General features: G+C 41.8%; 1 protein-coding gene across 8 annotated transcripts in view; it reads right to left on the minus strand.

Moving 5' to 3' along the window:
* carmil3 (capping protein regulator and myosin 1 linker 3) overlaps positions 1–16,629 on the minus strand; it is a 95,520-nt gene extending 78,891 nt beyond the window's left edge. For 2 of the 8 annotated variants that reach the window (XM_078791371.1, XM_078791375.1), the window contains exons 1-2: positions 16,267–16,525; positions 9,962–10,056 (exon numbers count right to left, since the gene is read on the minus strand). In XM_078791371.1, the coding sequence (XP_078647497.1) occupies positions 9,962–10,056; positions 16,267–16,324 (153 nt within the window). In that variant the 5' untranslated portion in view covers positions 16,325–16,525. Of the gene's footprint in view, positions 1–9,961; positions 10,057–16,266 lie in introns of all 8 variants that reach the window. The other 6 variants (XM_058065948.2, XM_078791373.1, XM_078791370.1 and 3 more) reach the window with 5 other exon arrangements.
* Between the last annotated feature and the right edge of the window lie 5,407 nt (positions 16,630–22,036).

Below are 22,036 nucleotides of genomic sequence, written 5' to 3' on the forward strand. Positions count from 1 at the left end.
GTGATTTCGGACAAGAGTGCATGGCACACAATGTCGTGGTTGATACGTTGACTGGATGGAGTCAAACTGGAACAAAATAAAAAAAAATTCCGACTTGAATTTAACATTTTATGGAAATTCAGGGTTATGTGCTTACCTCTAACACCTGATTAATCACCTGATTAATATGCATGTCCAAAATTTAATAACTTGCAAGGTCTAGTTTTGCAGAAGACACCCACCAAGGTGACATTATTTAACCCATCAGCCCCCCCCCCCCCCCCGACACGACATGAAACTATTGTAATATGATAAGAACGTCACAAGAAAAAAGAAGTGTGGGAAGGGAATATAAAAGGTGCCCTTGCTGTGATGGCACTCGTTCAAAAAGACACGGCGGGTACGCCCCACGGCAAAAAACAGTCACGACTGGAATGGAGTGCGAGTCGAAGGTGTAAACAGAAAAGGTTTCTTTTTGGAATGTGTGTGTGTGTGTGTGTGTGTTTGCAGGGGGACTAATATAAATCTGAGGCAGTCGGGCACCGATTCTTACACTTCAAACGACAGGGAGCAAATCAAAGTGTGTCTCTGGGTGGTGTGTGCTGCAGCGACAGCCTCTGAGGCAACAAGCGGTGGATCAGAGCCAGACTGGGTCAGCGGTGGTATTTGTGGCACAACCCACAAGGGCGTGTAAAACACACACACACACACACACGGTACACACAGTTCAAAATCCGGAGGGGTGATTTGATACGGTCATTTGCATTGTACAATATGCGGATTCAGCAATAAACACATGCTTCTTGTGTATATTCAGTAAGCAAAGCCAGTTTAGGACTACATTTGAAAGTGGATCTAATAGCCACGTATACATGGACTCAAATATTCCAATTGCATACGGTTTATTTGCTGAAACGAAAAGAATACAACATTCCGGAAAAAAAAATGCCAATACAAATGAACATATTTTCCTGTTTAAATCTATCCCGGGTGCGTTCTTTCTGAGCATGCTCAGTTATGACGTAACACGCAGCTTCTTCGTTCTTCGGTTTTAAAAAATTGAGGCGAGCAATCGGCACTGGACTATTGCGGAAAGTTTGTTTTTGATCCAAATTAAATTTCAAGAAGAAAAAAAACTCGATACGGACTTATCGTATAACTCAAGGAAGTCAATATCATGTGATGTTGATGTTTACGTTTTACTGGGCATGCCCAATTGACTATTCTGTTTGATTATAGCAGCACATGTAAACAAGCGATTGGAATATTCCTTTCCATGTATATCATTGTTTTCGGAAAAGTCATTTGAAAAGAGAAAAACTCCTCATGTAAACATGGCTAATGAGACGTTCAATGTTCTGAGTTGTCTCTGTAGCACAGTGTCGATGATACGTCAATCAAATCAACAATAGCCATGTATACATGGACTCAAATATACCAATTGCATTCGGTTTATTTGCTGAAACAGAAAAAATACAACATTCCGAAAAAAAAGTGCCAATCCAAATGAACATATAATCGGATTCCCAGGGGGTGGAATATTCCGTTCCCCAATCCGATTGAGGTATCTTGTACCCGCTCAAACGGAAAGTCTTCTTCGTCGTGTTTTTCTTCTTCTGTGGTTTATTAGCGGTTGGCAAGCAGCTTTCGATGTGCATTACCATTACCATCTGTGGAACAGAATCTATAAAAGAAAATATACCGTAAAACGGGGTAATAAAGGGACCGGCAGGGTAATAAGGGACAATTTTCGGGAAAATGTTTTTTGAACGATTTGTTCAAGAATATATGCTTCTTTGAAAAAAAACAACACAAAGCAGCTTCCTGTTTAATATGAAAAAGCGGAATTACATTTAAAACCTTTTCCGGAAAATTGTCCGTTATTACCCACGAAGATTGTCCCTTATGACCCAGTTTTACGGTATATCTATATAAAACATGTCCCGAGTTTAATTAAAAGATATTAGCTAGATTGAATTAGATCTTTTCCTGTTTAAATTTATCCCGGGTGCATTCTTTTCGCGCATGCTCAGATATGACGTAACACGCAGCTCCAGACGTTCTTCGGTTTTAAAAAATTGAGGCGAGCAATCGGCACTGGGCTATTGTGGAAAGTTTGTTTTTGATCCAAATTAAATTTCAAGACTGGACGAACAAAAAAAACTGGCAATACAGAGTTATCGTATAACTCGGGGAAGTCGATATCATGTGATGTTGATGTTTACGTTTTACTGGGCATGCCCCATTGACTATTCTGTTTGATTATAGCGGCGCATGTAGACCAGAGATTGGAATATTCCTTTCCATGTATACCATTGTTTTCGGAAAGGTCATTCAGATAGAGAAAAACACCTCATGTAAACATGGCTAATGAGACGTTCAATGTTCAGAGTTGTTTCTGTAGCATGATACGTCAATCAAATCAACAATATGTGAAAAACAATGATGTGTTCGTGAGCTTTTATGAATGTAAGGCTTGGTGTGGACTAAGTATTTACATTCAATGGCCCAATCGCCAATGCAACATTCGTAATACCGTAAGGCTTCGAAGGTAAGTGGCATTCATTGTTTACATTTGTGACCTCTGTGAAATAAGCTATCCTATGACGATGACAGTTGGTGTCCATACCCCAAAATCTGGGCTAATAACTATAAAAGCAATCTTCCCTTCCTAAATGTACTGCAAAAAAGGTCAGTAAGGATAATTCATAATGCCGCCTACAGAGAACATACTAACTCCTTATTTCTAAAATCACAAATACTTCAACTTGCTGATATAGTTCATCTTCAAACAGCTAAAATAATAAAGGCTAAAGGCTAAAAATAACCAATTACCTAAAAATGTTATCCAGTACTTCTCTACAAGAGAGGAGAAATATGATCTCAGGGAAGAACTACATTTAAATAAAACACTTATATGCTAGGACTACGTTAAAAAGCCATAGCATTTCAGTATGTGGAATCAAACTATGGAATGGATTGAGTAAGGAACTCAAACAATGCACAACGATGAGCCAATTCAAGAAACAATACAAGCAGTTGATGTTTGCTAAATACAAGGATGAAGAGTCTTGAACCAGTCATGATGTGCTATATATATCACTATATTGATACTTACTATGGTACCCATTATGTCATTGGATGCTCATATCACCTTGTACTTCGGTACGAGGTACATTACTAAAAAATTTTTTTTAAATGTATTATGGAAAGCAGGAAGTGAACAAATGTAACAGTTACTGATTGTAAAAGTACCAGATGGAGGGGTAGGATTTAATAAGCTTTGCTTCTTCCTACTCCTTTTGGACATGTGGAACTGTGAACTGATTATGTGATGCATTCAATTGTAATCTGATGCATGTTCAAATGAAATAAAACCATTACCATTACCTCAAGGTATTCCTCCATCATAAAAAGCACCAGCCATTCCAAAAACCACCAGCCTTTCTTGATTACAGAGAATGCTTGTAAAGGGGACAGGGGAAGGGGGGGCGGCGTTAAAAGCACCAATGCTCCAGGTCCTGTGTCCTAAGTGTACTTTACTCGGGCCAGGACCAAAAGGAGATGGAGGCAAATGAGAACAGAAATGCATAAGGTCAGCACCACATTATGTGCTTCATTCATTCATTCATTCATTCATTTTCTACCGCTTTTTCCTCACGAGGGTCGCAGGGGGTGCTGGAGCCTATCCCAGCTGTCTTGGGGCGAGAGGCGGGGTACACCCTGGACTGGTCGGCCAGCCAATCACAGGGCACATATAGACAAACAACCATTCACACTCACATTCATACCTATGGACAATTTGGAGTCGCTAATTAACCTAGCATGTTTTTGGAATATGGGACTTGAACTTGGGTCTAATTACTGTGAGGCCGTGTCGCTAACCACTCGTTCGCCGTGCAGCCTTTCTACTACATGATTCATTCATTCATTTTCTACCGCTTTTTCCTCACGAGGGTCGCGGGGGTGCTGGAGCCTATCCCAGCTGTCTTGGGGCGAGAGGCGGGGTACACCCTGGACTGGTGGCCAGCCAATCATAGGGCAAATATAGACAAACAACCATTCACACTCACATTCATACCTATGGACAATTTGGAGTTGCTAATTAACCTAGCATGTTTTTGGAATGTGGGAGGAAACCGGAGTACCCGGATAAAAAACCCACGCATGCACGGGGAGAACATGCAAACTCCACACACAGATGGCCGAGGGTGGAATTGAACCCAGGTCTCCTAGCTGTGAGGTCTGCGCACTAACCACTCGACCACCGTGCCGCCCTGCTTCATTCATATAAATAAAAAAAATACGGCATGGAAGCGCCGTGACTGCAAAAGGGTTGCATCATTGTAGATAGGATTAAGATGTTTACATAAGGAGGAAGGGGGGCTGACAAGCGGCAGGAATTGGATGCATGGGGGGGGGCTTGTGGACAAACAACAAGAAAGAAGTGCGAGTGATGCCAGATGGATGGGAAGAAGAAGAAGAAGAAAGGATGAAGAATATGATAAGGCAAAAAAAAGGAAATGAATAAGATAGAAGATGGCAGGACTGTGGGCCAACACTTCTTAGTCTCCTTATGTGGGAGGAGAGAAGGTCAGCAGTCACACTTCATAGACTTTCTGCCAGGGGCTACCAACATGTGGTATGTTAATCAAGTAAAACACAAGCCCCTAATTACAGCACCGAGGGCTTCACATCACGCACAGTCAGATTGGTAAATATGGACGCTCGTAGAGTGACTCCATGCAGAGCAGAACACACACACACACACACACACACACACACACACACAGGAGGCGTGAGTAGTAACCGTGCGCTTGGTAATGCACACCATTATGCAAGCATATTACACAGAACAATGGGGGTGTTGACAGAAGGGGGGGGGGGCAAACATTGGGAGAATGTACAAGTTTGCCGCTAGCTGAGGTAGTTGTCGTCTTTCCTGCACAAACCGATGCTCTGTTGCATTCCTTGCAACAATTTCAGCACAAATAAAGAAACGTTTTTTCCATTAAAAGTGTCTAAAGCAGTTTTTTTTTCGTCTTTGTTATTTTTTTTTTTGTACTATGTTCAGTACCACCCACGAGTCACGCAGCAAAAAAGCACTTCTTTCAATGCCGAGAAAGGTTTTGCTCTCATTTTGCTCTCCCCAGGCATTCATTCATTCATTTTCTACCGCTTATCCTCACAAGGGTCGCAGGGGTGCGGAAAGAAAATTTGTTGACCACCTTCTAAATGTGTTTTTTTTAACATGATTAGAGCCCTCTACACATAAAATAACACCCCTATAGTTACCTTTACACTCCTATTACCCTGGGAGCCTATCCCAGCTGTCTTCGGGCGAGAGGCGGGGTACACCCTGGACTGGTGGCCAGCCAATCACAGGGCACATATAGACAAACAACCATTCACACTCACATTCATACCTATGGACAATTTGGAGTCGCTAATTAACCTAGCATGTTTTTGGAATGTGGAAGAAAACCGGAGTATCCGGAGAAAACCCACACATGCACGGGGAGAACATGCAAACTCCACACAGAGATGGCCGAGGGTGGAATTGAACTGGGGTCTCCTAGTTGTGACGTCTGGGTGCCAAATGTGTAAATATACCAGTGTACAGTGACAGTTATGATGTTGTCACTACCAACAGCACTAAATTCATCACATAGCAACTTAACACCCAAAAGGTGTACCTGATACCAGACTGGTGGCCAGCCAATCACAGGGCACATGTAGACAAACAACCATTCACACTCACATTCATACCTATGGACAATTTGGAGTCGCTAATTAACCTAGCATGTTTTTGGAATGTGGGAGGAAACCGGAGTATCTGGAGAAAACCCACGGGGGAGAACATGCAAACTCCACACAGAGATGGCCAAGGGTGGAATTGAACTCGGGTCTCCTAGTTGTGAGGTCTATGTGGCAAATGTGTAAATATACCAGTGTACAGTGACAGTTATGATGTCATCACTACCAACAGCACTAAATTCATCACACAGCAACTTAACACCCAAAAGGTGTACCTGATACAAACCTGATACCAGACTGGTGGCCAGCCAATCACAGGGCACATATAGACAAACAACCATTCACACTCACATCCATACCTATGGACAATTTGGAGTCGCTAATCAACCGAGCATGCTTTTGGAATGTGGGACTTGAACTCAGGTCTTATTGCTGTGAGGCCTTGACGCTAACCACTTGGTATGTCAACATTTCCAATACTTCTGGACCTAATGTACTGTCTACTGTACCAACTGTTAGTGGCAAGGCCTCACAGCAATGAGACCCCAGTTCAAGTCCCACATTCCAAAAACATGCTAGGTTAATTAGCGACTCCAAATTGTCCATATGTATGAATGTGAGTGTGAATGGTTGTTTGTCTATATGTGCCCTGTGATTGGCTGGCCACCAGTCCAGGTTGTACCCCGCCTCTCACGACCCTCGTGAGGATAATGAATGAATGAATGAATGATGGGGATGAAAATTTAATTTGATAGTAAATTGCTGATATATTGTATACAATATAACACATAGATAGTACTATGTCTGGGCAGTTGGTACAGTAGACAGTACATTAGGTCCAGAAGTATTGGAAATGTTGACATACCAAGTGGTTAGCGGCAAGGCCTCACAGCAATAAGACCCGAGTTCAAGTCCAGTATTCCAAAAACATGCTAGGTTAATTGGCCACTCCAAATTGTCCATAGGTATGAATGTGAGTGTGAATGGTTGTTTGTCTATATGTGCCCTGTGATTGGCTGGCCACCAGTCTGGTATCAGGTTTGTATCAGGTACACCTTTTGGGTGTTACACATTTGCCACATAGACCTCACAACTAGGAGACCCGAGTTCAATTCCACCCTTGGCCATCTCTGTGTGGCGTTTGCATGTTCTCCCCCGTGGGTTTTCTCCAGGTACTCCGGTTTCCTCCCACATTCCAAAAACATGCTAGGTTAATTAGCGACTCCAAATTGTCCATAGGTATGAATGTGAGTGTGAATGGTTGTTTGTCTATATGTTCCCTGTGATTGGCTGGCCACCAGTATCTCGGCTGAAGACAGCTGGGATAGGCTCCAGCACCCCCTGTGACCCTTGTCACAGAAAATGAATGAATCATGTAGTAGATATCAATGCCTGGTCGCAGATGACTACAATGTATCCTACCAGATATCTTATTATTATTATATTACTTTAATAATTTGGTTTATGGGGCTCTTTGGTATCTGCCCCGTTCTCTCTGAATGAGCTCCACAGGACAACGTTCAAAATATTGGTACTGTTGTTTAATGCAACAAACGAGTACAGGACTGACAATTTTATTTTTGTTTTTGTGTGGTTGAATATTACTTGGCGGCACGGCGGTCGAGTGGTTAGCGCGCAGACCTCACAGCTAGGAGACCTGGGTTCAATTCCACCCTCGGCCCACCATCTCTATGTTCTCCCCGTGCATGCGTGGGTTTTCTCCGGGTACTCCGGTTTCCTCCCACATTCCAAAAACATGCTAGGTTAATTAGCGACTCCAAATTGTCCATAGGTATGAATGTGAGTGTGAATGGTTGTTTGTCTATATGTGCCCTGTGATTGGCTGGCCACCAGTCCAGGGTGTACCCCGCCTCTCCAGCACCCCCCGCGACCCTCGTGAGGAAAAGCGATAGAAAATGAATGAATGAATGAATGAATGAATATTACTTTGAATATTTGAGCAATATAATAATGAAGAGGGGCCCTTCAAGGAACCACAGAGTGTAAAGAGGCCTCGGATGCGTACGAGCGTGCTGCGTGCTCAGCACTGTCAAACAGTGAACGTCATGGGCAGTAATGGGCCCATTATTTGGCTGGAGCAACGGAACCGCGCTGGATAAAAAAAAAACAACACAGTAACCGATCAGGATAAATAAGTGGCGGAAAGAGCAAATCAACAACTGGGGCATCACAGCTCATCTCAGATTCCATCCCTACTCTCCCTTACTCCATCTTCAACCCCCCCCACCACCACCACCACCTCCCTTCCACAACCTCCCCCCTCTGCCTTTGAAGATGCTTTGTTTTCAGACTTGGCTCTAATCCTACAATAGGCTGATCTCATAATGGGGAGAAGATCATACAGGCATGCATGTGTGTGTGTGTGTGTGTGTGCGTATGTGTGTGTGCATGTGTGTGTGTGTGTGTGTATATACCCACTCTTGGAAACATGCATGTTGATGCCCGCCCTGGGTGCCTCTTGGTACACCCCTGCCTTTGTCTGGGATTGCAAGACGATGGAGGGGGTCAACCTTAGTTGTGTGTGTGTGTGTGTGTGTGTGCATATGTCATAGTGTGATGGCTGGTACAGTCAACACACGCAGACAGCTGTAACCAGCAATCTCCGCAGGGGAAAGGGAGCCAAAAAGAAAGGATGACATGGGAAACAACAGCCAATAGAAATAGAATATAAATATATTGAATATAATAATAATATATTAATATATATAATGTAATAATATTATAATGTAATAATGTTATATGATATAATATATATGGGCGGCAAAAATATATAAAATATATATATAATAAAACTTTTTTATAAAAAAATTTTTTACATTTATAAAATTATTTTTTTGAACCTTCATAATTGTATATTTACATTTGACAGGACTTTCACCTGCGTAGTACTTTTCTACCTTCAAAGTACTCAAAGCGCTTTGACCCGTCTACAACATTTGCTTACACATGACACAGCATCAAAACCTTGCCCAAGGATACTTTGACATGGTCATGGGGGGGGGGGGCGACTGAGGATTGAACCAACAACCTTCAGTTTGGGAGACAACCACATTTTTATGCTTTTTTTTCCACCCTGTATCCCCTTGAAAAAACTCCCTTGTATCACCGTGACACACAATGTAACCATCATATTAAAACTAAAACTGAAGTCTTACACCCCCCCCCCCCCCCCAAACCTCCTTTGAATGAATCTAGAGCACTCGCCAAAGCCCACGTGGACAGTAAAAAAAAAAAAAAAAAAGTCTTAGAACTAATTTAATTGCCTCTGATGGAAGGAGGGACTCTACTTTTTATAGGTTGAATTAAAGATGGAGGGATGCAAAGAATGGAGGGAAGGGCACGAGGGAAAAAAAAGCAGAGAGTGGGAGAAGCCACCGGCATGCAGGGGGGGGGCGGAGAACAGTAGTCGTGGGGGCAATGATGGGGAGGAGAGAGATTGAAATGACAGACAAAGAGGCAGCAGGAGAGAAAACAAAAGAGGAGGACAGGGTTAAAATAGTGGGGGGAGGCGGGTAATGAGGGATGAAGCAGGGGGGCGGGGTCACAGGAGAAAAAAAAATGCACAAACTAAACCAATTAATGAATGTGATATTAGCTTCTCAGGGGGTGTAAAACTGACATACGTACAGCAGTCACCATTTGTCCAAAGTAGACATGGCCTTGACTCATAAAGCACCTTGAACGCATCGCATCGCATCGCATCGCCCACACGCCGCCTGGGAAGCACCGTCTCATAAACAAGACACGGGATTTCTTCACAAGAAGCAATAAAGGACTAATAAGCGACGTCGGCGTATGTACAGTACAAAGTCAGACCCACACATGCGCGCACCAAACTGCGCCCGCGGCATTAAGGCCATCCTGCCACATCTAATAAACTCTCCGCGTGGATCCAGTCGGCCACGACGGTGTCCACTTTTGCTCCGCCTTAAGCCCTGATTTTCCGACGCGTCTGTTGTGTGTGTGTAATCTGCGACTTCTTATGGTGCTTTCAATTTGTCTCAATTAAGATTAGGATTGATTTCCGCTTTGGTTTGTACCCCCACCCCCACCCCCACTCACTCACTTCCAGTTTCATATTCATCTACTCGCACATAAAAGATGCCTTCACTGCAGCGATCAATACTTCATTCAGGTGATGCGGGCATGATAGCAAAGTAATGGGGGGTTGTGAAAGTGACTCTTTTATTGAGGGGTCTCTTACCAGAATCCGGTCTTCTGATTTACCGCTCCTGGCGTCCTGTTTGATGGCTCGCACAAACTTAATGGCCTGCTTGTCCAGCACCTTCCTGATGCTCTCTGGGGGGACGGAGGGAAAGCGGAAACAGATGCGTCAAAACAGCTCACGATGGCTAACATCGAAAAAGACGTTCAAAAGAGATGATGATGAATCGAAGCGTTGCTTTAAAACCGAGGTACGTTCATACCCAAGTGTGATTATGACGTATAGTCAATACGTTAGGTCTTCATCTCTTGTCCAGACATCTTCTGTGATGTTGCAACTCACAAGAGGAAATCGACATGGTCGGAATTGCAATTTTCCACTACAGTTTTGGTTGCTGGTCCGACCGTTTCCTGAAGCTATCTTAATGCAACATACTCTTCGCCATATCTATGAAGCATTACAATGGTAATGGTTTTATTTCATTTGAACATGCATCAGATTACAATTGAATGCATCACATAATCAGTTCACAGTTCCACATGTCCAAAAGGAGTAGGAAGAAGCAAAGCTTATTAAATCCTACCCCTCCATCTGGTACTTTTACAATCAGTAACTGTTAAATTATATTAGGAAAGCAGGAAGTGAACAAATGTAAGTTATTTTCATTTTTTTTTTTATTTAATTAAAAAAATGCATTTTTTTGAGAATTTTTTATTTTTTTAATGGTTTTATTTCATTTGAACATGCATCAGGCTACAATTGAATGCATCACATAATCAGTTCACAGTTCCACATGTCCAAAAGGAGTAGGAAGAAGCAAAGCTTATTAAATCCTACCCCTCCATCTGGTATTTTTACAATCAGTAACTGTTACATTTGTTCACTTCCTGCTTTCCTAATATAATTTAAGTTATTTTCATTTTATTTTTTAATTCAATAAAAAAAATGCATTTTTTTGTAAATTTTATTTTTTTAATGGTTTTATTTCATTTGAACATGCATCAGATTACAACTGAATGCATCACATAATCAGTTCACAGTTCCACATGTCCAAAAGGAGTAGGAAGAAGCAAAGCTTATTAAATCCTACCCCTCCATCTGGTACTTTTACAATCAGTAACTGTTACATTTGTTCACTTCCTGCTTTCCTAATATAGTTTTTTTTTTTTAGTTTTTTTTATCACGTACCAAAGTAGGAGGTGATATGACCATCCAATGACATAATGGGTACCATAGTAAGTGTCAATATAGTGATATATATAGCACATCATGACTGGTTCAAGACTCTTCATTCTTGTATTTAGCAAACATCAACTGCTTGTATTGTTTCTTGAATTCTTAATTTCCTAATATAGTTTAAGTGTTTAATTTTTATTATATTTTTATATATTTATATGTATATATTTTATTTTATTTTATTTTATTTTGTTGCAAGTTGAAGTATTTGTGATTTTAGAAATAAGGAGTTAGTAATTCCAATACAATGTGTTTGGCATCTGTCAGTCTATTTTGTTCCGTATTGGATGGGAACATGCTGAACAACCAGAAAGCAAAAGGTATATTAATAATAATGATGATAATGTTGTGCAGAGAGGATTTATGTCGAGATAAAATTCAGCAAAAAGGCTTAAAGTTGGCGCTGATGAATGAATGCTGCCTCACTTAACTTTATTGAAATTTGAATTGGCCTTTTTCTTGTGGCGAGACGGCATCTGGCTTCAGCCTTACACGACAACATTAACATCGCTTCTGACTCCGATCGGCACATTGAATTAGCAAATGACTATAGCAGATGCAGGGGTGGGGGGGGGGGCACAATTGAATCAACAAGTCAACAAATTAACGTAAAAGTCATTCACGTTACATTAAAATTAGTTAGCATTGCGTCATTTGATGGGCAGGAGCAAATTCACCGAGACGCCTCTGTAATAGAAAAGCAGAATCGAACGCACCATGGCGGAGGAAAAGCAGAATCGAACGCACCATGGCGGAGATTAAATGTAAAAAAAAAAATTCTCCTCTCATTCCATGTGGAAGTGGTAAATTTTTGGCTCCATTCTAAATATTTTTTTTTCTGATATGTTGCAAACCACTTGATTGATTTTGTCTTCATGGGGCCAAACCGATTCCTCGATTAATCGAAACAGAATCGACGCACCATGGCGGAGCTTGAATGTTAAAAAAATAAAAAAAAATCTCCTCTCATTCCATGTGGAAGTGGTAAATTTTTGGCTCCATTCTAGATCTTTTTTTTTCTGATATGTTGCAAACCACTTGATTGATTTTGTCTTCACAGGCCAAACCGATTCCTCGATTAATCGAAACAGAATCGACGCACCATGGCGGAGCTTGAATGTTAAAAAAATTAAAAAAAATCTCCTCTCATTCCATGTGGAAGTGGTAAATTTTTGGCTCCATTCTAAACACGTAAAAGTCATTTACGTTACATTAAAATAAGTTAGCATTGCGTCATTTGATGGGCAGGAGCAAATCCACCAAGTTGCAAACCACTTGATTGATTTTGTCTTCATGGGGCCAAACCGATTCCTCAATTAATCGAAGCAGAATCGACGCACCATGGCGGAGCTTGAATGTTAAAAAAAAAAAAATCTCCTCTCATTCCATGTGGAAGTGGTAAACTTTTGGCTCCATTCTAGATCTTTTTTTTTCTGATATGTTGCAAACCACTTGATTGATTTTGTCTTCACAGGCCAAACCGATTCCTCGATTAATCGAAACAGAATCGACGCACCATGGTGGAGCTTGAATGTTAAAAAAAATAAAAAATCTCTCATTTCATGTGGAAGTGGTAAATTTTTGGCTCCATTCTAGATCTTTTTTTTTTCTGATATGTTGCAAACCACTTGATTGATTTTGTCTTCATGGGGCCAAACCGATTCCTCGATTAATCGAAGCAGAATCGACCCACCATTTCGGAGCTTGAATGTTAAAAACATAATAATAAATCTCCTCTCATTCCATGTGGAAGTGGTAAATTTTTGGCTCCATTCTAGATCTTTTTTTTCTGATATGTTGCAAACCACTTGATTGATTTTGTCTTCATGGGGCCAAACCGATTCCTCAATTAATCAAAGCAGAATCGACGCACCATGGCGGAGCTTGAATGTAAAAAAAAAAAAAAAAATCTTCTCTCATTCCATGTGGAAGTGGTAAACTTTTGGCTCCATTCTAGATCTTTTTTTTCTGATATGTTGCAAACCACTTGATTGATTTTGTCTTCATGGGGCCAAACTGATTCCTCGATTAATCGAAGCAGAATCGACGCACCATGTCGGAGCTTGAATGTTAAAAACATAATAATAAATCTCCTCTCATTCCATGTGGAAGTGGTAAATTTTTGGCTCCATTCTAGATCTTTTTTTTCTGATATGTTGCAAACCACTTGATTGATTTTGTCTTCATGGGGCCAAACCGATTCCTCGATTAATCGAAGCAGAATCGACGCACCATGGCGGAGCTTGAATGTTAAAAACATAATAATAAATCTCCTCTCATTCCATGTGGAAGTGGTAAGCTTTTGGCTCCATTTTAGATCATTTTGTTTTCTGATATGTTGCAAACCACTTGATTGATTTTGCCAAACCGATTCCTCGATTAATCGAAACGGCAAGCTTCAGATGAATCAACAAAAGAAAAGCGATCGCTCGTTGCAGCCCTGCACCAGTAATTCATTATTCATTTTCCTCATAGACGATGAAGGAAACGAAGTTTGATGCCCATTACTAATGTTTGTGGCCGTTTTCAGAATCGATCCATTATCATATGACGGCATATATGGGACAGCCCGTTGTTTTGTCAACTGTGAAGAACGCATTTGGCAGAGAATCAATACCAAGGAACACTGAGGCTTTTATGGAAGACCATGAAGGTCCCACGGGTTGAAGAATTTAGGACACAGTATTTGCATTTTTTTTTTAAATTTGTAAAACTAAGCGCTGATGCTGCAGCTCTTATTTAAATTGGGCGACATGGGGATGGATTAGCGGTGCCACGCAAGGGTTGAAGTAGTCAAAGAAACGATAAAGACCTTCAACACGCGCACACAGAACCTCTAATAGGAGGATTCATATCGCAACTATTTTTAGCCTCGGAACAGAAAGAAATGAAGTACACAGAACTGAAACGGACACTTTTCATGTTCAATTTCCATGTCCTTCGCAAAACAAGCTAGCAACAAACACATAAGCCCTTCAAGATGCTCCCCCGTCTACATTTCCAGCAGAGGCCACGCTTGCTGTAAATGTTCTCAAGGGGCCCGCTAATGGAAAGCCTGCTTTGTCATGATGGATTTCCGTACTTTCTCTCTCTCTCTCCACGTCGGGGCTGGGATTAAAATCGATTGACCGAAAAAAAAAAAAAAAAATCGATTGACCGATGTTAATAATTTGGTTGATTGTGTGGAATTGATTGTTCATCCATCATGTCAGAAATTGAGGTAAAATGGGATGCAGTACTCAGTTGCAACCAGCAGAGGCGCTGTTGAGTTAGCTTTGATTTGTATGTGTGTGGCCTGAAGAAGAACATTTCAGCTAAAAATGTGATTTATACCATTTTTTGTTTTTTGTTTTGATGTAAATTACCAAAAGTATTAGCCTTCTCGTTGTCTTTTTACGCTTTAAAAAAAACTTTCCCGGGAAAAAGAGTCGACAGCTGAAATAAATCGAAATACAACACAATAATTTGGATAATCTCGGATCAAAATTTCATGAAGCCCTAATATCAGCTATGGCAAGTTAACACAATGTCCAACACAGTAACGGAAACAGGAGTTCAGAACCTTCTTCATAATGCAATTCTCCCATTCCATTGCATATAATAATAATTCAATAATCGTTTCTTCGGGTACTCCGGTTTCCTCCCACATTCCAAAAACATGCTAGGTTAATTAGCGACTCCAAATTGTCCATAGGTATGAATGTGAGTGTGAATGGTTGTTTGTCTATATGTGCCCTGTGATTGGCTGGCCACCAGTCAATCACCAGGCACATATAGACATATATATACATACATATACATAGGACAGCTTGAGTCTGAGAGCTCGGTGCAAGATCCAATCTACATCCTGGAATTGCTGAATTGAACTCATTCATTCATTTTCCAACGCTTATCCTCACGAGGGATGCTGGAGCCTATCCCAGCTGTCTTCGGGCGAGAGGCGGGGTACACCCTGGACTGGTGGCCAGCCAATCACAGGGCACATATAGACAAACAACCATTCACACTCACATTCATACCACAAACAAAATATAAAGACACCTAGAAATCTAGCAGGTATTCTCAATTGGTGGGTTGGGACCCAGAAGTGGGTCGTGGAGAGTAAGTCCAACATTAATTCATTCAATTTCTACCGATTATCCTCACAAGGGTCATGGGGGTGCTGGAGCCTATCCCAGCTGTCTTCGGTCTAAAGGGTCCAGGGTACACAATGCACTGGTGGCCAGCCAATCACAGGGCACATATAGACAAACAACCATTCACACTCACATTCATACCTATGGACAATTTGGAGTCGCTAATTAACCTAGCATGTTTTTGGAGTGTGGGAGGAAACCGGAAAAAAACAACGCATGCACGGGAAGAACATGCAAACTCCACACTGGGTGGAATTGGACACGAGTGTCCTAGCTGTGTTTATTCTAGTCTGCGCGCTAACCACTCGACCACCGTGCAGCTGATAATGTGTATCCATGCTATCTATTGCGCTCCTGATTGATCTCACACATGGAACAGGGAAAAGGGGGGGCAAGCAAGGTGGTGGAGTATGGATCAACTAAAGACGGAAGAGTTATAGACGCCAAGCTTGGATCCCCACAGGGATGAAGGGCGGACAACTGGGATGGGATGGGTCAGCGCTCCCTTTGCTTCCACTTTAATTCCCTCTCATATCCCAAACAGCATTTTTTTAGCACGTCCGCAGACCTGCTCGCTCATCCAAGCGGCCTCCCTATTGGCTGAGGTGTGGCAGGTGTGTTCATGACTTAATGCAGCATGGCCAGACAGAAGGGGATGACCGGGGTGAGCTGGTTAACAGCAGGATTAAAGTACCGTCACGATAATTAGCAGTGAGAGACGTGGCGTGTGCAGAAAGAAACGAAAAGTCTCACACAGATCAGTCTGAGAGATATTATTAAAGCAACAAGATATATCTTACTCGATTATGAAAATCGATATAAGATTACAACCTTCACAGCTTCGGCAGCCATTAACTCCGCTTTTGCCTCAGGGGGCATTTACTGCGCTTGCTAGCGGCGATAACTCATTCAGAGGTTAAACATCCCACGTAAAGAGTGTGTGTGTGTGTGGGGTGGAAAAAGGAAACTCACCTGTGATTTCCCTGCTGACGCTGGCAAAAGCCAAGGCTGTGGTCTCCTTAGAGGCCATGGCGCACTCGGAAACCTCCGAAAGACTGTACTCCACGACTGGCCCGAAAATGTCCCAAATGTCCTCGAACGCGTCTCCAGGCTTTCACTTCCTCCTTTTCGGCCACCGGGAGCTGTGAATGGAAGGGATGGTGTGGTGCGCACTGGTGGAAAGGCTTGGAAGGGAACACTTGTATGAGAGGGAGAGAGAGAGAGAAATAGAGAGAGAGAGAGAGAGAAAGAGAGAGAGGAGGGGGTGGACGGACTAACAGAGAAAGAAAGAAAGACAGGAAGCAATCAGCGTGGATTTATGCATCACTCGCTTCCAAACACCTCATTATATCAGCTAACTTTAACATGCATTGATTAAAATGTTTGATTTTATATCATTTTAATTAATTATTTGATAGAAGATGAAAAGCTCTCACCTTAATTCTTGGTATCATTCCGAATCCAAATAGTATTTTCATTAAGAAACTATGACAATATATGTCAATGTAATTGTTTGAGAAACATAACTCAACAAACTCAACAACTATTGGCTCACATTTAAATGGGTGGGACTTATGTCCACCTTTACTTCCTGTTTACTTTTATTTAAGCACACCTGTGTTCTATTAGTAACTAGTAGTCAGCCGAGCAGCTGATGTAATTATTTGAGGCTAATTGGTTCCTATCCGGGCTGCACGGTTAGTGTGCAGACCTCGCAGCGAGGTGACCCGGGGTTCAATTCCACCCTCGGCCAACTCTATGTGGAGTTTGCATGTTCTCCGCGTGCATGCGTGGGTTTTCTCCGGGTACTCCGGTTTCCTACCACATTCCTGCTAACATGCTAGGTTAATTAGCGACTCCAAATTGTCCATAGGTATGAATGTGAGTGTGAATGGTTGTTTGTCTATATGTGCCTTGTGATTGGCTGGCCACCAGTCCAGGGTGTACCCTGGACCCTTGTGAGGATAAGCGGTAGAAAATGAATGAATGGTTCCTATGCTTGTACTGCATAAACAAAAGTTCTATTCATCACTTTTAATGTCAGTGATAAGAACATTAAGCAAAATTTAATATGGTTTTATAGATATTTTTGTGATGTGAGCTTCGTCTCAAAACTACTGGATTCGCCGCGTATGACTGACAGCAGTGCTGCCGCTGTCGTCGTGTGTCAAAACAAGGTTGACACCTTCAGTAGTTTTTTTTTTAATCTATTTTGTTTTCCTCTTCTCATCTCCACTGGGGTAGCTGTGCTTTATTATTATTATTATTTTTTTTTACCAAACTGCAGCAACAAGTACAAATAAACAATTAACAAGTAAATATGTACTTTAAATTAATTCATTCATTTTCTACTGTTTATACTCACAAGGGGTGCTGGAGCCTATCCCAGCTGTCTTCAGACGAGAGGCGAGGTACACCCTGGACTGGTGGCCAGCCAATCACAGGGCACATATAGACAAACAACCATTCACACTCACATTCATACCTATGGACAATTTGGAGTCGCTAATTAACCTAGCATGTTTTTAGGAATGTGGGAGGAAACCGGAGTACCCGGAGAAAACCCACGCATACACGGGGAGGACATGCAGAGGGTGGAATCGAACTCGGGTCTTCTAGCTGTGTGGCCTTGTGCGCTAACCACTCACCGCCGTACAGCTCGGGCCATTCATTTTCTACCGCTTATCCTCACGAGGGTAGCGGAGGTGCCTATCCCAGCTGTCTTCAAGCGAGAGGCGGGGTACGCCCCTGGACTGGTGGCCGGCCAATCACAGGGCACATATAGACAAACAACCATTCACACTCACATTCATACCTATGGACAATTTGGAGTCGCTAATTAACCTAGCATGTTTTTGGAATGTGGGAGGAAACCGGAGTACCCAAAGAAAACCCACGCATACATGAAGAGAACATGCAGAGGGTGGGATTGAACTCAGGTCTCCTAGCTTTGAGGTCTGCACGCTAACCACTCTTCCACCGTGCAGCCTGTACTTTAAATCAAACAGAAAAAAAATCAGTAGTCCGTTTTTTTTAGAAGACCTTTGGCGGTCCTTTGCTTAATGCATTGCCTCTCAAATAGTGGGGCAGACCCCCCCCCCCCCCCCCTCCCCGGGCAGGAATATGACGCATACACAGGCAGAACATGCAAACTCCACACAGAGATGGCTAGGGGTGGAATTGAACTTGGTTGGGATGTCCAGAATATCCGTATATTCTTACTTGCGGTTGCCTACTGACAATGAGGAAGTGTTGTTCCGATGCTGGGAGGACAAGAGACATGTTTGTGAGTTGGAGATACATACATGGTGTTGGAATGTGTTTAGGTCCGAATAAAGTTTTTTTTCAAAAAGCGTCAGACTCTATGTGGCTGTGGAAGAGACTGGAAACCTTTAGAAATGGTGGAAGTCAGCAAGTCCGAAAAAGTTTGGGAAGTTGCGGAGAGTATGGAAAATGTGGTACCAGTGATGGAACTCATACGGCAGTTGGTGTCAGTGGTATGATGGACTACAAATATGACCCGCCTATAAAAACCTGCCCGGATTATGACTCACTTCCTGCCATGGTCACATGACGTTGAACCGAAAGCATCTTCATTCTGTTTAGTCAACATTGTACACTGCATGTCTGATAACACATCATAAATCTCAATGGCTAATGGGTGTGATTAATCCATTACTGGTAATTAATTACATTTTTTTTTGTATTTGGGATCTAATTAATCTTTTGCCTTAAAATATTGTTGGTCAAGTGAATCTCAGAGTGCATTTCATTGAAGGCCAATTAGCTTGCTACCCAAACCGGCTGCCAAAGTCATCAAAAGTAACTTTTAAAAGTGCTATCTTAAGAGTTTGCAGCAAAAAAATGAAATCTAAGCAAGATTACGTATCTGAAATCAAAGAAAAAAACTACTTTAATATATTTTTCATGACCAGTATATATATATTTATTTATTATTGGCCACTTTCTATGATGGAGCAATATGAGTGTTTTTTTCTGGATGTTCATGACAAAAGTCTGCCGTGATTAGTAGTTGCAAAGAAGAGACACCCATTTAATTTCATTCATTCATTTTCTACTGCTTATCCTCACAAGGGTCACGGAGGGGGTGCTGGAGCCTATCCCAGCTGTCTTCGGGCGAGAGGCGGAGTACACCCTGGACTGGTGGCCAGCCAATCACAGGGCACATATAGACAAACAACCATTCACACTCACATTCATACCTATGGACAATTTGGAGTCGCTAATTAACCTAGCATGTTTTTGGAATGTGGGAGGAAACCTACGCATGCACATGGAGAACATGCAAACTCCAATGGTGGAATTGAACTCAGCTCTCCTAGCTAGCAACCCCCCATTTACTTTATTAGTCAAAATCATGGCTTGAGGAAAACATTTAGCTTTAGCCTGTAAGCCTCTAGCGTTAGCCTGACAGCTAAGCTACAGGCTACATTGTCATCGAAACGTCTTCTTTTGTCTACGTCTTTTCAGTTCAATCAACTAATTTGGGTGTTAAGTTGCTATGTGATGAATTTAGTGCTGTTGGTAGTGACAACATCATAACTGTAACTGTACACTGGTATTTGCAGATTTACACAATTGGCACCTAGACCTCACAGCTAGGAGACCCAAGTTCAATTCCACCCTCGGCCATCTCTGTGTGGAGTTTGCATGTTCTCCCCATGCATGCGTGGGTTTCCTCCCACATTCCAAAAACATGCTAGGTTAATTAGCGACTCCAAATTGTCCATAGGTATGAATGTGAGTGTGAATGGTTGTTTGTCTATATGTGCCCTGGGATTGGCTGGCCACCAGTCCAGGGTGTACCCCGCCTCTCGCCCGAAGACAGCTGGGATTGGCTCCAGCACCCCCGCGACCCTCGTGAGGAAAAGCGGTAGAAAATGAATGAATGAATGAATGAAATTATTGGGTAAACTAAAATATTGAACATATTTGCACTACAATGCAAAAAGTCATAGAAGCTCCAAAAGCTAAAATTTCTCCTGACGGCAACATTTCCAACAATTCATTAATTCAGTGTCAAAATATTCCCTTTAAAGTCATATTTCCAGATATCATATCAGTCAATATGTTTTTTGTCTTTGACTAATATGAGTGTTTTATCCAATCTTAGCGATCAAACGGATTACAGAACAAGGTTATACTGAGTCCGTACAAGAAATGGTTATGCTTTTGAGGAACATTACTTTGAAACCGAGCAACAAATCGAAGAGATTCGTTCAGTGCTTTTCTGCTTAAAAATTCCGAGAGCACCACTCGTGTCCGTGACATAATTTGGTATGAATAATTTCCAGGACAAGCTCAAAACGCATTACCCAAAGAAGTATGATTCACCCACTCATCTGAATGACTGCCACTTGTCAGTGTCATTTCTTATGCAATCCAATTCAGCTGTGTTTCATAGACCCAGTTCAACCCAAGCCTGATTTCCAAGCCGACAATGCCCTGGAATCGCTTCATTCAGTGACAAATGTTCTATTGAATAGAGGGTCCCTGTATGGACTCCATGTGGATGCGCAGCTGCGCCCTGGTATCATTTCCAGGAATTGTCCCTTGAGGGTCCCGGAGCTATAGAACAAACACATAGTGTGAGCTATAAGCTTGCATACATAGTTCCGCATTTGTGTTAGACCAGGGGTATCAAACATGTGGCCCGCGGGCCAAATGTGGCAGGACACTACTTTGAGGCCCCCGCCTTGATATGAAAGTTTAATGTTAGTGCGGCTGGTGCAAGTTTGATATGGATGCTGTATGGTATCATGTACCCAGAAAAAATTATTACGTTTGATTAATGTTCATGTTAAAGGTTAAATAACTGTTAACAGTTATCCTCCCTGTCCGTGTGGAAGTGGTAAGTTTTTGGTTATTTAAGTTTAAAGGAAATAACTTGAAGGCTACCGTTTAGGTCGCTAGCTCTCTAGTTTGCGAGTTAGCATGTGTCTCAAGACCCTGCAGTTGCGCAATATGTTGTAAATAAAAAGAGTATAAATGTGACTATAGTTGTGTTTTGTCATTTCTACAGGGCTCTAATAATGCTCTGTTCATTTTAATCTGAAAAAAAATAATTTGTCTACCCACCAACTATATGTGGTTTCTTAAGTTTTTATTATTTGCCGTTTTGTTATTATTATTATTATATTTATTTATTACTGATTGATTGATTTTCTTTATTCTTGATTTGTTTATTTATTTTTCATCTTATTTCGTGCAGAAAAATAAAAATTAAGATATTTGAGAACAGTGGAATGTTTTATCAGAGCTTTTATTGTAGAAAATCTGAACCAAAGCACTGAAAAACTTTGTATATTTTTCTGTTTTTAATAAATGCATTTTTTTTTTTTGGAAAACCTGATGCTTGCCCAGACCCTAGCTCCAGTGGCCCCCAGGGAAATTGAGTTTGAGACCCCTGTGTTAGACACTTTTGTGTCTGAGTCTCACTGATACTTTACACTGATGAAAAAAACCCAACCCAGTAGGGGGGCATTATACTGGCGAAAGCAGGGCTTGGGGTATTAAGGGGCGAGAAGATGTATATAGTCTAGGGGAACTGTATAGCCATGGCCAGGTTCCATGGGGTTAAAAACTTCAGCGCTGTTCAAAGATGCACTTGAAAGGGTGGAGCATTATTTATTCATCAGTGCAGCCTTTCATAGATGGGAACTGAGATACTCAATAGGCCCTCAATTACGTGTCTGTCTGCATGCTGTATGTGAATGAACAT

Source organism: Doryrhamphus excisus, linkage group LG6, assembly GCF_037039965.1.
Source record: "Doryrhamphus excisus strain RoL-2023G ecotype Guam linkage group LG6, RoL_Dexc_Guam_v1.1, whole genome shotgun sequence".
Lineage (NCBI taxonomy): Eukaryota > Metazoa > Chordata > Actinopteri > Syngnathiformes > Syngnathidae > Doryrhamphus > Doryrhamphus excisus.